This window comes from Notolabrus celidotus, chromosome 3, assembly GCF_009762535.1.
Source record: "Notolabrus celidotus isolate fNotCel1 chromosome 3, fNotCel1.pri, whole genome shotgun sequence".
NCBI classification, from domain to species: domain Eukaryota; kingdom Metazoa; phylum Chordata; class Actinopteri; order Labriformes; family Labridae; genus Notolabrus; species Notolabrus celidotus.
The window spans coordinates 23,721,653-23,737,624 of NC_048274.1; the positions used below are offsets into that span (position 1 = coordinate 23,721,653).

The window sequence follows — 15,972 nt, forward strand, 5'->3', positions numbered from 1 at the left end:
CAGGCAGAAACCTTGAGCAGAACTAGATTCATGGCGAAATATAGCTGCCCTGACTGGATGGGGAGAGAAAGTAGTATAGAGGGAGATACAGAACAATGAGTACTCATAATTCAGGAGTCATTTATGTGAAGAGTAATAGATTATACCCAGAGTAGCTGAAGTATTGGACCATCCTGTAGATTTCAGTTCTGAAATTAAAGGTGACATATCATGCAAAATCAACTTTTTAATGGTTCACTACCTGAGATATGTTTCCCTGGCATGTCTACAAACCCCCCGAAAATGAAAATAATCCATTCTGCCCCTGTTCTGATTTCTCCACCTTTCTGTAAATGTGTGCTGAAACGAGCCGTTTCAGTTTTCAGTGTTTTTCATACGTCTTAATGCCATCCGGTCTGTAACGGAAGTCAGAGCTCGGAGCTTGTTCAGCCCATAGACTGTATAAAATACAACTCAACTCCTCCGTTTTTCATTACCTGCACACATGTGAGCTAACAAGGAGCTTAGGAGGGAGGCATGCTAGTTGTAGGCTGTCTTAATAAACACAAAGGTCGGTTGTACTCCCCACGTCTGCAGATTTGAAGATCTAGTGGATGATTTTTATTTTTCATGGAAAAGTGCTAGTGCTAGTTAGCATAGCCACATTGCTACATGTTCGTAGCTGTGTACCAAGACACATGTCGACATACTGACAAATAAAACAACAAGAAACACAAAATCTGTGACCAATCGTTCAGAAAGATACTGCTGCAGGCGCCTCTCCGTCAGGATCAGATTCTGGATCAAATTCAGAGGGTTGAAGTAACGCGGGTCTGTGAGCAGCCATGTCTATGCAGCCAACATGTAAACATTAGATCAATGTGCTGGACAGCCGAGGCCACATCCACTTCCTGAGGGGGCGTGGTCAGAGAGCTCATTCTCATTTAAAGGCACAGACACAGAAAACAGCCTGTTCTGAGCAGGGCTGAAAAAGAGGAGTTTACAGGCATGCCAAAATCTGATTTCAAAGTGTTTTTTTGAGCAATAAACTTTAAAGACATGTTTTGGGGACCTCTTAGACCAATATATTTTGATGAAAAAGAGCATAATATGTCACCTTTAAGTTATCTATAATTTTATTGTAAGATGCTGTAATGCTAATCCAATTGATTAAGTGATTTTGTTTAAGTAGATCATGGTCTGTTTGTTTGTAGACTTTAAACATGACTTGTAGCCTGTAAAATCTCTAATTGAAGACATTATTCAGGTATAGTCCACTGACGTCTTCTTCCATTAATCTTAAAATGAAGATAGCTGAAATTGTAATCATATCTTCTATACACCTACCTGTTCAAGCTGAAGACTAACCCCCTCTTGCTCTTTTCATTGTGCTCTCAGCTGATAGGGGGCTTTATCCTGGGCATCGGGATATATGCTGAGGTGGAGAGACAACGCTACAAGACTCTGGAGGGAGTGTTTTTGGCCCCAGCTGTGATCCTAATCCTTTTGGGAATTGTCATGTTCATAGTTTCATTCATTGGGGTCTTGGCTTCATTAAGAGACAATCTAACCCTGCTGAAAGTGGTGAGTAGTGTGCTAAAAGCCATGTTATTTATCTGTTTTTTAAAACACAAAGTGACTGCTCTGATGCCTAGGACATGACTTTGAATGTTTTTTCATTCTTTGTTTTCAATAAGGACTCTCTAACTCTCCTCACTGTCCTTACTGTTGGTACAGGTTGGACAGTTGTTTATTTGGGGTTTGTAATCAAATGTTTCACTCAGTAGAAAAGCAAATGCAGCATACGAAGAAAGAATGGGTGAAGAAATATACACATACGGAGTTTTACCAATACAGGACTGTACAACTGCAGCTTTGCTGGTTGCAGAAACACATGCCCTTAAGCAAAGCACATGCCAGAATAAGGAATTTATAAATGTGTGATATACAGTAATACAGTATATCAGAGTGGAATGCATGCAGACATTATACATACATTCACTGTGCATCCATGTGAAGACATGGTGTTCATCCAGACTGAAGGTTACTTGATAACTGTAAGGCAGTAGAAAAATCCTGTCCTCCTTGTATGTACTAACTGTAACCGTAACATAATATTATAAAGATACATTTATGATTATTAAGATAATAATAAATGTGAGTAAAAAGGCTCTTCCTCTCTTTTGTCTGTTTGCTAACAGTTCATGTACACCCTGGCTGTGTGTCTTATCCTGGAGCTGCTTGGAGGAATTTTGGCCCTCGTGTTTCGCAACCAGGTGAGCAATAAGCTGATTGGAGATCTCTCCCGATGTACAGTTAGAGCATATCAGAATGAAGTCACACGAGATCCTGTTTTAATCAAGGGGTGCTCACAGACTGTGTAACCTCAGTTGATGTTTTCACACAGCAGACATGATGACTGTTTGTATATAGATTGCTGATGAAATGTTTTTCTACCTCTGACCCGTCTTTATGCTTCAGTATTTCAATTCAATTCAAATTTGCTTTATTGGCATGAACAAAGACATGTTATTGCTAAAGCACATAAAGTTCATACACTATACATTAAATATATATTAATTACATATTATATTCATTACATATTATATATATATATATATATATATTACATATATATTCATTACATATTATATATATTACATATTTTATACGCATTAAAACAATAGTGTCACCCATTCAGCATATCTTAATGTCCTCACTTGATGTGGTTTGCTCATAAAACCTTCACCTAAAATCAAATATTATGGGATGGTGCGTCCATCAGGCTGTGGCAGGCAGACACATATTTAGCAGCCAGAGGAGCTGCTGACCCTTCCCCCAGGAGAACTGACAGTTACTCTTCTGGGGTTAATGTTGGGAAGTTTGGTACTATTTTGGTAATTTCCCTGTAGTGGGAATCTCTTAATAAGGAGAACTTGCTACAGTGGAGGAGGAAGTGCATCTCTGTCTCTATGTCCCCTGTAGAGCAGTGAGCACCTCTCTGGGCAGCCATGTCTGCCTATGTCTACCTGTCTTCACAGCTAGCTGGTGGTCACTCAGCCTGTATTTGGTCAGGTTATGTCTTTGTTTTGTAACTCTGACACTGTACAGATATTCAGATAATTTATAATCACGGTTTAGGGTCAAATAACAATTCTGTATCTATCTGCCTTCTCTCTCTCAGTCTCACCTCTAATGACTCCCTCCTGATACCCCTCTTGCATCCCGTCTTTGTTTCTCCAGTTGTCTTGGTTGAAATCTCTGTCCTCAGCTTCTAATCTAATTTCCCGTGTTGCAATCAAATCCAGTATTATATCTGTGCACACAAATGCAGCATGAATCTGTGTTTTTTTAATCAGGCCTTACTGGACGAGCATTTTCAGAGAAAGATGGTTATGATGAACAACTCTTTGTTAGGGACAAAATGAAGGGAAGAATGAGAAGTAACAGGGAGTCGGAAAAATGATTACCTGGCATGGCTGGAGGGTTATCACCTGATGAAGTTTTTCATTTTACTAACCGTGTTCACCGTAGCAGGTGTTTCATTCTGTTCTTCTCATTTACATGAAGAATGTACTGCACCTGAGGATGCATGAGGCATTTGAATGCCTGGCTGTATGTTACATGATCGCTTTTTTTTGTTAACACAATGTACACAGTCTGTTCTAATCTCTATTTCCATATGGACTCTAAAAAAATTAGCATGGTCTCTCACCCATTGGTTTCTGGATTGATATGATTGATTAAAGTCCAAAGGTAGTGTGTGCTATGACGGAAATCTGACTCGCCTAACACTCGATCAACTAAGAAACAGGCAAAGAGGTGGAGCTTAGGCAGACTTTTAGCCTCCAGACAAACAGCTACAACTAAACCATCTGTCAGTCAACTCAGCTAATTATGCAAATGTATAACTGACCTTTTATATGATCTTTATGGATGCATAATAGAGAAGGTGAACCTCTTCTATGGTGTGTATGAATAAATGAATAAGCTACACGCCAGAAACCGTCCGTTGTTCCAACCATATTGTTGAACATTTCTGTTTTAAAAATGGGCATTTAACATGGGAGTAAATGGGGATTCCTTGGCTTCTATTGGAGATTTGTAGTTTTTTTGTACTTCCTCACTTTATTTTTCAACACTGGAGGTTGCCGCTTGGGTTTCTTATCAGAATAAATGTTTTTGCTTATCAGACAGACTACACACAGAACAGAAACACACCTCCGAGGGTTATATTTAAGAGGCAAAGAGTAAGGATTATTGCTGATATTTTTTGTTATGATTTATGATAATGAAGGAAAACTCATATGATTATGATAGCCCATCACTGAAATATTTATGACATCAGTTTTTTTATGTATTAATATCTTAATATGGCTCCTGGTGGACTCATTCTTTGAAATTATCTTTATCTTCTCATTGAAAAAACTGATACATTCAACATTATAATTGCCTGTCTTGGTTTAACCATTGCTGATAAGACCATGATAACATTTTAATGTTTGTATCTTATCTGTCAAGTAAAAGCAAAGTACAACATTGCAATTCAGAGTGTTAATGGTGGTTTTTACTTTAAATCCAATAATGACTCAGGATCTAATATGTCCCAGCTTCATTTTAATGTTGTCTCATTTACATTGAGATTAAAAGGAGTTACTGATACATGCATGTGGAGATCTATTCACATTAATCTGATTTCAGTTTCTTTCCCTCAAAGATGCATTTGTCCTCAGCGCTTCATTTTCATGACCACCATGTTTAATTTGATAAGGTCTTATAGAGTTCTTTTTAATAAAGGTTCAGTGTTATTTGTTAGAAAGGGGAATGCATCAGTGGACTAACTCGCAGTCTGTATCTGCTCATTGTAATGTGGTTTGATTTGGTTACGTCGTTCTTATAGATTCAATATGAAGGTGTCATATGTTGAGAGGAGGAAGAAAAGAAGGGCTCAGACTCTTTAATCTTGATTATTATAAGGGCAAAAGTCTCAATCCTTTATTACCTTTGATGAAAAGAGAAAATCAATGAGCATACATAGGTCTGAATAGAATAAAGAGACCAGAGACCTAAGCTCCCACCTCAAATGAAGAGTGAAGTAGAGGGGCACTCTGAGCGCAGGTGGAGACCTATTGTCCAATCATCTGTGATGTGGAAGCACAACCAAAATATATGTCCAATATGAGTGTTCTTTCTAAAGTATAAAAATCCCATAAGAGAAGTAGAATGCTCTCTCGGTTTGGAAATATATCACATACATTTGTTAAAGCTACTGTGAGGAACTCATATTGTGTCTCTTGGCGGCAACTTTAGAAATTGTCTTGTCTTATTTCTGTGTGGAACTTGTCGTTTGTACATTGTAGTGGTGTTTTTTTTTTTTTTATGACTTAAGTTTTATTGGATTTAAAATTTTCAACAGCACATATCCACAACATACAGGACCAAATAGTGCCAGGCCGAAGAGTGAAAAAAGACAAAATGTGTGAGTTTGGTAGTGGTGGTTTTTGGCAAAAATGTCATCCTGCTTTCTAATGAGAGGGAAATGTATCAGTCACTGTACATTTGTGTTGTGTAAAAGAAAAGAAGAGGCTGTATCATCAGGGTGACACCTATGCACTATGTCTGAAACTGTCGTGGTGACAGTGTGAACAGGTATGAAAAATAACCACTAGTATGTAAAAATAATCAGGTTTGTCTGTCGTCGTTTGTTTTGTTTTTGTAGCTCATAAAGAGGTATAAACCATAGACTATAAATAATGGACGTGGTGTCCGTGACTTCACCCATCTGTTCCTGAGCACTGTTTTGAAGCCAATCGACGGCGGCAGCCATATTGGAAATGCGGAACTCAACTAGGCATAGTGTGACGTAAAGGGGCGGAGTTTGAGCCTCCTAGCCAACAGCTATGTGTTCCCGTCCGGGAGTCAAGTCAGTCATGTCCTTATTTGGGCAAAAACTCATACTCAACTCTGAACCGTTGTGTTAGAGAACCCCCCCCCCCCCCCCCCCCCCCCCCCCCCCCGTACAGTGTGTGCTGACAGAGAAATTAGCTAAGTAGAGCCAATCCCTTTTTTGAACCAGCCTCAAGGGAATTCTCTATGAATTGCAATTTATAACACTTCCGAATTGGCTTCATAGTCAAAACAGTGAGTTAATGGGAGAAGTTTTTATTTGTTAATGAGATCCTTTATAGCTTGGACACTTGTGTTACAGGCTGGTCAGTGTTGTTGTCTGTGTCTAAGTTTAGTGTGGAGATCACTGAAATGCTATGTGTTTTTTTTAAGGCCATGCTACACCAATCATCAGTTTTCAATAGATAAAATCAAGACAGTACTATCTCCCTGATCTTGCTTCCTAGCAAACACAACCACAGCACTGATAATACAGTACGAGGGGCAATAAGACCAATGAATCACCAACAGTGAGTGGAGTGAACTTGGTGATTAATTCCCTCAAAACCAACATTCAAAACAAGATCATCATGAATGTTGTTAATTATCCCCGTGGTAAAGATTCATTTGCTGGGTGGACTAAATATGAAACCTCATGTGACCCTGCTGCACCAGATTGTGACTGACAGATGTGAGCTGTCAAACTGTCATATTCCAGTTCACTGAATTGGTCACCTTGACTTATCAGAGCCTCTCCTCTCCTCTCTCAGCTGACACATTGGGTGCATCTCAAAGCTCTAAACTGCAGTCTCATCGCTCCTTGCTCCTCGGCCGAACCGGAAGTAGTTACTGACGCGCCATTTTAGCTTGCGTCCCAAAGCTCTAAACGTTGCTGGAGGAGAGAGGAGAGAGGAGCGAGGAGACTGATCCGAGGAGGGATAATTGAGCAAACCCGAGAACAGACTTTGCGGAAGTCTTTTCTCTGACAGACACGCCCCCGTATAGAATATCACTCACTGATTGGACGCTGCAGCGGCTTGGACTTAACCGAAACTTAACATCAGCTGAGTTTAATAACAGAGAAAAGACGGACCTTAAAACAGTCTCTAAGGGTTCCCTGAAACAGATCATAAACATAAGTCGGTTTCTAAACAGTCTGTATGTGATGAGCTGAGATTGAAAAGTGTTTGATGTGAGTTTTAAACAAAAAATACTGAACACAAAATCATAAATTCAATATAACAGAGGGTGGATTATGTTATATCTGATTGTTTTTGTCAGATTCACTGTCTAATGAAATAGAGTAATAGAATCTAATATCATAGATAAAATATATATTAATGATCAGTTATTCCTCCTGTTAGTTTCCCCGTTTGTTCTCGTTTTCTTCATAAAGAGAATAAACGTCTGACAGTAAAGTTTGTCTGTTAGTAAAAGCACTTGTTATATTTCAGGTAAATAAAGTTTCATATGAGGCTGATCATTAATGAGCACAGGGTTTGAAAATTGTTGCATGGTTTATATTTTCCCTTAAAGTAATAAATAATTTAATAATGAGGCATTTTACCGGTGAATCGATCCGTGATGCTGCAGGACAGAATAAACAGAGAGCAGATTCTCTTCATGTGCAAGTGTGTGTTAAACATGTAAACACAGAGACAGAGCTCTGTTACTGTTTATATTGATCAGAGTTATTACAGTGAACATGTGTGTTAAACAGGTGTTTGTTAAACAGGTAAACACAGAGACAGAGCTCTGTTACTGTTTATATTGATCAGAGTTATTACAGTGAACATGTTTGTACACACAAACAGCTGTTAAAGCCGTCATCACAAACCGACGTTGCTTCACGTGACGCTCCGGAGGAGAGGATGTCTAATTTCTCTAACTACAAATCTCCTCTCTCCTCTCTCCTCTGGTTTCATTTCCTCGCATCTCTGGTGGGCGGGACTAAGACCCGAGGAAGAGATGCAAGGAAACGACGTGAGGATGGACGTTTAGAGCATTGAGATGCACCCATTGACTTTATATCAGCTGGGTCATAGAAACCAAACAAATGTGGTCACAAGCTCTTTTCCACGAACACTTATGGTTTAATCTTTTTATTCTTACAGACGGTGGAGTTATTGAACAGGAACATCCGGCGAGGCATCATAAACTACTATGATGACTTGGACTTCAAAAACATCATGGACTTTGTACAGACAAAGGTAAGGTTACGTCACCCTTACTTATGTCATTTGAAACTTTTGTGTTGACTTACAATAGGATAAAATTGACTGTGTTGTAATGCTTTGATTCAATGCAGGGCACACAAAAATCTTCTTATCATTACAAGGCAGAGTCATCAGGGTATGATTAGACAGTTGGCATTAACAGTGAGTTGTAAGTTGTGTCCAATATAATCAAGGGTTGTGAAGAGCCATCTATGTGCACCTGCTCCCAGAATCCATCATGCTGTCACACGCAGCCGCAAGCTGAAGATCTCATTACTAACTTCTAGCCAGCACATGGGTAACCGTGTCTGTGGACAGCAGACTGATCACCCATTGAAATTAAGAAGCAGCAACAAACTCTGCTGATGAACTATTGAGGCGTGTGCAGAGCGACGGGAGACAGTGAAGCAGGATTGTTGCTTTATTTGATGACATTTTGGATGCTTGAAGGCCAGAAGTAGTAATTTATTTGTGTTTAGAGGGAGGTCATTTGGAGGCTTTGCAGGTGGAGAATAATTTCCTTCATTATCGAGATGGTCAGTTTTTAAATACATGATATCATAAGTAGCATTCACATCTGTTTATTACTATGAGCAGTTTGTTCATACAGGAATTAGTTTTACACAAAGCAGGACACAATCAAGTTATTTTACATTAAACTTGTGTTTTTGTGTCTTCTTGGTGCACAGAACTATATCCTAAAATCCACTAACAAGATGTAGCCACATTTAAATCCAAATGTGGTGATAGTTTTAGTATTTATGGCTTTTATTTCCAGACAACTGTTGATGAAATCTGAGTAAACCACACTGAAGTGCTCCTGATACAATACTGAACAATATGAGACGACACGAAAGGGGCCGATAGTAGTGATTATCCTTTAGAGACTTGTTTGTTAAATCCTCAGCTCCCCTCAGCTTTGCAGTGAGTGCCTGCTTATTGTTTAGCTGCCTGCCAAATAATCCCACTGCTATCAACTACTTGTTCTTGGCATCAGGAGACATCTTTTTTTCAGTAGAAAAAGCTGTACTTACTCGAGACCAAATAGCTGACACAGTTAGAAATCAGCTAATGACTGGTCCGAAGGTAAGAAAATATGCAGAAAGCAGTCAACACTGAGAGCAGTTTACTTAACAGGGCTGAACGCAGGGTCACAGAGTCTACAGGTAAACAATGTCAGATTGGTTTGCTGAGCGTGTTAACGTTAGCTGAGCATAGACTATAGAAAATACGGACGTAGGATCCGTGACATCACCCATCTGTTTCTGAAGAGCTGTTTTGAGGCCAATCGTAGGCGGCAGCCATATTGCTGCTGTCGAGCGATTGTGACGTAAAAAGGCGGGCTTTGAGCCTCCTAGCCAACAGCTACAGTGTTCCCACCTGTCAATCAAGTCAGCTGTGCCTCTCATTGGAAGACTCGTAATCTTAATATCCCCGTACAGTGTGCCGATCGAGAAATGAGCTATCCAGACTACACTCGTCTTTTGTACCAGGCTGTAAACATGTTTATTTCTGCTGTAAAGATCGACTTTTTTGAATTGGTGTGTATGTGGTTTCTGGTACTTCCAGAGCCAGCCTCAAGCGGATCCTCGATGAACTGCAGTTTTTAGCACTACCGCATTGGATTCGTATTTTTAGACTGGAGGTTGCCGCTTGTAGCAGAGCTAGCACCAGCAGCCTCCAGACCTTGCAGGTTAACATCCACATGCCTGGGCTTACACATCACTCCAGTTGAGTGGTTGTATGCCAGTTTAATCAGGACATAGCCTACATACAGCTTTATCTGCAGTCTCTAGATCAGTATACTGCTATATTGCTCAACACTGCAAGATACCATCAGACATCTGTGCTTGTTTACATTTGGGTAGTAAAGCATTAGAGCATAGTGGTTGTAGCTAATAACTAGAGCTACAGCCCTGGCTAGAGGTAGGTGGCTGGGCTACAGCTTAAACTCAACATATTAATTGCATTTGGGGCTTACAATTAAAAAAATAGTAATAATTAATCTAACTGATACTGCAGCATGATACTGACTACTAACTGCCAACTAGCGAGGTTGACAATGTTTAATTGTTCAGTCAACTAAATAAGCACATTCCTCGTAAGGACCAAAACAAAGATAAAAAGTAAGGTGATAATTGGGAACTCACCCAATTTCAAGACATAGCTTTAAAAAGATGTTCATTTTTGTTTCTTTGCAGTGCTCCCCATATCCTTATTTTTCACCACCTGAATTTAATCAGTATTATTTTTTTCGTTTGGTTTCCACAGTGAAAGAGTCTCAAAGTGTTCCCAGCAGCAAAATCCAGCTTTTTTTCCCCCTGGAAAAGCCTCCACAAATCTGTAGTACAAACCTAAGTACTTGCAGCATTTAACAGCCAAATATTCCTTGTTGGGAGTTGGTAAAGGCCAAACACAGTAAATTTGAGACCATAACAGATGTCACCTTACAAGATGCAACAGTCATGCGATCACTGCTGATTCTCCTGGCCCTTAAAAGATCAAAAAGTCAATAATGCAAGAGTTAGACGTTCATGACTGTCGTACGTGATCTAAAATTTCTGTCATCTGTGCCAGTATTAAGAATGATACAGAAGTGCAAACACATTTTTCATATTCCTTTTGGTAGTGACGCCCTCTCAAAGTTTAAAAAATAAGTTTAATGTATTTTTTTATTTAATTGGAAAATCATTTTATTATGTTTTTTTGTATCATAAGTCTTAAGAAGAGGCCAGCTTGTTTTGGCAGCAGGTTTCTAATGTTTACCCTGTGATCTGTTTGCTTTGATAACAACAAACCGTTCAGCTGTGTGAAGCTCTTACAGTAAATATCTCCTGTCATGGTGTAAAGCTGCTAGACGGCCCGCATGTTGGCTATAAGAGAGATTTCAGTGTTTTCCTGGACAAAAAGAAAGGACACGAGAAAACCTTTTGAGGGTATTGGAGGTGTTTTCACCCCTAAATGGACTTAGTGGATTTATGTGTGTTTGTGAGCACAATAGCCAGAATGAGCCTGAATGAGCCTGAATGAGCCATGGTCATGTGCTTGAGCCGATGATGCCACATCCCTCCTCTGTAGCAATGGGGAAGAATTCCTTTGTGGTATGTGGGCTGGTGGCTGCATGCTGATTTTGAGTGTTTGCGCATATGTGTCTAGTGAGTGTGTGTTATGCTAATGCGCTCACAGTCTGTCCCTCATCCCTTCATAGTGCAGTGGTTGTACCTGATCATATTTTCATTTTACTTTCCTATGGGTATTTCTACACTATGTTGCTGTTAGTTATTGACAAACTAGTGGAGAACATGATCTGCTTATGAAACCTTCCACAAAATTATTATTTGTTAACAATTAAAATAAAATCTCAGTCCAGTACTTTGTGGAGCTCTTCTACTAGAAACATTTTTTGAGTGGGTCACCGATGTGAATCGATCTTAGACACAGTGCTAACAGTTTCATGCTGCTCTGATTATTTACAGTTACTTACATCAACATACCCTGATGTTGACAATGCAGGATTTAGTATATATAAAAAATAATATAAGGATGCAATTGCATTTAAGTCATTTGTCAGACCAAAAAGATACAACATATTGCGGTGAGTCAATTTAAACCAAACTTTTCAGAGAAAGTCAAATTAAAATAATCAGGATCTATCTTTTTTTTAAGGCAATTGCCTTTATTTGATAGCAAAACTGAGGATAAAGGAATTCTTGTGTGCAGGGATAGAGGATGTAGGCAGGATTACAGAGTCTGAGGATAAACGATGAGAAATTGGTTTGCAGAATGTTGCTAACATTAGCAGAGCTAGCAACACCAGCCTTCAGTCCTCCTTGCAGATTAACGTCCACACGTCTGTGTTGGGTATTACAATAATAAAAACGTAGTGTGTCATCCACCGCTCTCTCCTCCCAACATTTTCCTACTCTCCTCAGCTGTCTTATCTTATTAAAGCAAAAATGCAAGTAAAAATTACTCGGAAAAGGAAAAAGAAATCTTCGTATTAAACAATTGTGACAGTCTGTAGTAAAAATAGAAAATAATTAAAACAGCAAATGATACATTAAAAACCAATGGAAGATACCTCCATGCTTCATAATATCAGACATTTTGTAATGTGAATTCTGTGTGAAGTAGGGCTGCATATGACTCTGATTTCTGTAACTTGAATTAGAGTTTGCTCCCTAAGTTAAAAAAATAAACCAACCTCTTTCTTTTTGTGTTTCAACAGCACATCAGTCTCATGTTTCAGTCATATGTAATTATCTTGTGTTCCCTGCAGGTTGCCAATTTATCAGAGTTTCCTCAACAATCGTGGCTGGCCTAGCTTTTCTGTGTTCAAGTCATTTCAATTTTCTAATTGTATCATTCATCTCAATGAAGGCTTTTAGACAGCTGGTGTGCTAAAGTTGGCTACAGCTCAGCTCATAGCCCCCAGAGATCATGAGGGAGCACTGACTTCTGACACTGTTTTAAAGAGGAGGAGAACTGCTCATGAATGAGCTCCAGGAAAAAAAAATGTGTGAGTGATTGAACTCTTAAGGGTCATGTTTAGAGTCATTCTTTAAGTTTTCAGCCAGCCATGCTTTTTCTACTGCATTAGACTGACAAAATGGGGTTCCACTAAGGTTTCCCAGGGTGAGATTTAGGGGAAGGTCAAAATAATTTAAGATTTAATTAGCCTTCAATGGCCTGTAAAACCCTTAAATCTTTCTCCCAATGCATATCCTTACATTTTGTCCTTTTGGTAGCGTTTCTTTGCAGCTGCTTGTTCATGCCAGTCTCAAACACTTTCTCTCATCGCCAACACAGCAGAGTTTCATTTAGAAGCACGAATAAATACAGAAATAAACCAAACTAAAGCACTCCTTGGTCTGGACGAGGAGACTCACCCTCTCCATGAAGTCAATTTAGATCATCACTTGTGCCAATCTGAACACACATTAAATCGTTACCACCTATATATTGACAATCTGACAAGCATGTCCACTTTAAGCAGTGATATGCTGCTCTCCTATTACAGCCCATGGCCATGCTTTTAGTTCTAGTCATGAAATTGTGTTTCTGTAAATTGTTTAACATTAGCAACAACAGGAAATGAGAAAAATCTCATACAGGAGCCACTACACAATTGAATGAACAAGCGGCAGGTTGTGTCATTTCCTCTGTTGAGTTAATTTCTAGCTGACCTCTCTCTCTAGGCCGCCTCTGTAGTCTAATAGAAATGTGACATTTACTCCACCAGAAATGGCTGCCCACATCTTTAACAGGGGAAAGACACTGAGGGGATTTTATTCTGCTCACATTAACACTGGATTGTTATTCAAAAAAGTAATCATAGTGTGGGCCACAGCTGGGACTTATTGCAAAAAGCTGCCTTTTTCTTTCATCATCAGAGGAAATTTAGACAACTTTGCACACTCATAAAAGCAACACTGCTCAATTTCCAGCTCAGTGTCAGCACTCAGCATGGTCACAGAAATTTCATCAGGATTTTGGGGCTCATCAAGCCGTCCATAACACAACAACGGCATTCAGTCAGCTGTACAGGGACTTCATTTCCTCTGAGCTGGATGGTCGTTTGACACAGAAGTGATCATACATATTTATAAGTTCATGCTGGATTCATCACAACAACCGTTACGGTGAAGCAAGGAAAAAAAAAAAATTTCAACAGCGTGCTCTACTAGAAGTTCACTCAAAGTGCTTTGCATTACAGCGATAAGTAGCATGGGATGCAAAAATATGATAAATAATATGTAAAAAAAGTAATAACAGCAAGCAGAAAAACACCTAAACACATCAATGAACCAAAAACACATTTCATAGATGAGGTTCAGGGATAGGGTTTTTCTGGGAAGGGATTCAGAATAGATCGCTGACTTCTCTAACAAATGCTTTTTTTTTGCTTTGATAAGCTCCTAAACTCCACTGAGACATCATGAATGTATCAGTCCATTATGTCTTTAAGTGTTTTGTAAAGCAAATGAAGGTAAGTAGTAGAAAAAATATTGAGAAAGACGGTCTTTAAGTAGACGTTTTATCAATGTACCATTAAAAAAATACTTGTAGGGATGGATTTGAGCGCTTTAAGAACAAGCTGCTGTAAAGTGCCATTGAGTTATCTTCATAAGCAGCACATAATGAGTAAAATGCAAAGTGGCACTATAAATAATCTCTGGATAAAGTGCTAAACTTATTTTATAACTACAGTTTAAGCATCTGACTTACACATTAACTAGTAACTGATTGAAGTGTTAAACCAAAGAAACAGTTCAAACATCTAAATAAACAGATCTCTAAGTGCTGCGCTATTAAAGTTGTTTGAAATTCATAGTTGCCACCTCTGAACAAATCAGTCACTCCCTTTGTCTGTTATCGGCACTTGGCTTCATCAGCACCAGCTGGAGGAGCTAGTATTGATCGATTCGGTCTATATAAAGTGTGCCCATCCATCAGAAAGGGCTGGCTTAACTTTGCTGTAAACAATCCATCATTCACTGTGTACTATAGATTGTGTGATCTGGTAGCTGTAGATTTTCCTTTAGTGTCCCTTTCTGGGGAGTGTCTCTTTCATCCAGCAGTGGATCATTGAGATGGAGTTCATGTGTATTCTGTGCAGAGTAGTCTATCTGCGTTTTGGGTGCATATTTTGTCTTTTCCTAAAGTGAATATTGATTTTGCAATTGGAGCAACTTTCACACTTGAAAGTTAAAAACTATGGATAACTTAGCCTAGCTTTATGGTGTTATATTTAGTGAAGGGGATTTTATGACAACCCTTTCTCTATGAAAGATAGAGAATAAACAAACAAACTCCATGTACTCCTTGAACTGCATTGTTATACCTACTGGACTTTGTTAAACAGGATGTGATGGTGTCCCCTTTTGCTGGGGTCTAAGAACCTTAGATTTTGTGACATTTCTTAGTGTGTCACAAACGGGACCAAACAAAGAAAGTGTGAGTGCTTACATGAATCATCAAAAATGTCTTTATATAAGTACCTTCCTACCTATTTAGAGCCATAGCTCTGGAAAAGCAAATAAAAAATACTTTTAGTGGACTGCTTCTGATATAGATCAAATTTTGTGTAAAAATACTTATAAGAAATTCAGTCATTATGAAAAATATCCTAACACTTCATAGTGTGTCTTCCAGAGGTGTGATAAACTTTATATGCTACATTTGTGAAACTCTGTTTAAGTGATCCTGGTAAAAAAGTATCTTTGATGTAAGTTTTCAACCTATAGGTTGATAAGTATTTAACTTCAGCTTTAAGTAAACCTGTTCTTAATTTACCATATACTAATACTAGTTTAAATACCTACTGAGTATTCTTCAAAATAATAAAAAAAAAAATTTAAAATGCTTCTACTAAATTATTCTCTTATTGTGGGGAATACATGCCAAAAAAAATAGCACTACTGTATAAATTCCATTTGGTTGATGTAGTCCATCAGGAGATGAGCTCAAAATACAACCAGTCTAAACTGAACTTGAGGCTCTTCATCTAGTCCATGTCATCCATTAGCACACACAGTAGATGTTACTGAAATGAACAGCACATTGTCAGCTCTCTTACATCACAAAAAGGTTGTGTACTCATGCACTTAGAAAATGTGGTGTGCACGGTCCTGAAGCATTAGCTCGTCAGGCATTGCTTCACCAAAAGAGACCTCACAGTCAGAGCACAATGTACAAGACAGAGGTGGTAGACGGAAAAAACACAGTTCTCCTGTTGTGGTTTTCAGATCCTGGACCGAGGGAATATTTGAGACACAATTCTTCTCAGGGGAAGCATAAAGATAAACAGGTAGGGGAGGAACAGAAGATGAAAGTGAAGGGGGAATGTCTGCAGGAAAAGATGGAAGGTGTTTAAATCAATGGAGAAAAA

At 38.8% G+C, this 15,972-nt stretch overlaps 1 protein-coding gene across 1 annotated transcript in view; it reads left to right on the plus strand.

Moving 5' to 3' along the window:
- The window catches only part of tspan15 (tetraspanin 15), a 50,580-nt gene that overhangs the window by 22,005 nt on the left and 12,603 nt on the right, over window positions 1-15,972 (plus strand). Inside the window, exons 2-4 of the mRNA XM_034680848.1 lie at window positions 1,378-1,563; window positions 2,181-2,255; window positions 7,980-8,075. Coding sequence (XP_034536739.1) covers window positions 1,378-1,563; window positions 2,181-2,255; window positions 7,980-8,075 — 357 coding nt within the window. The remainder of the gene's footprint in view (window positions 1-1,377; window positions 1,564-2,180; window positions 2,256-7,979; window positions 8,076-15,972) is intronic.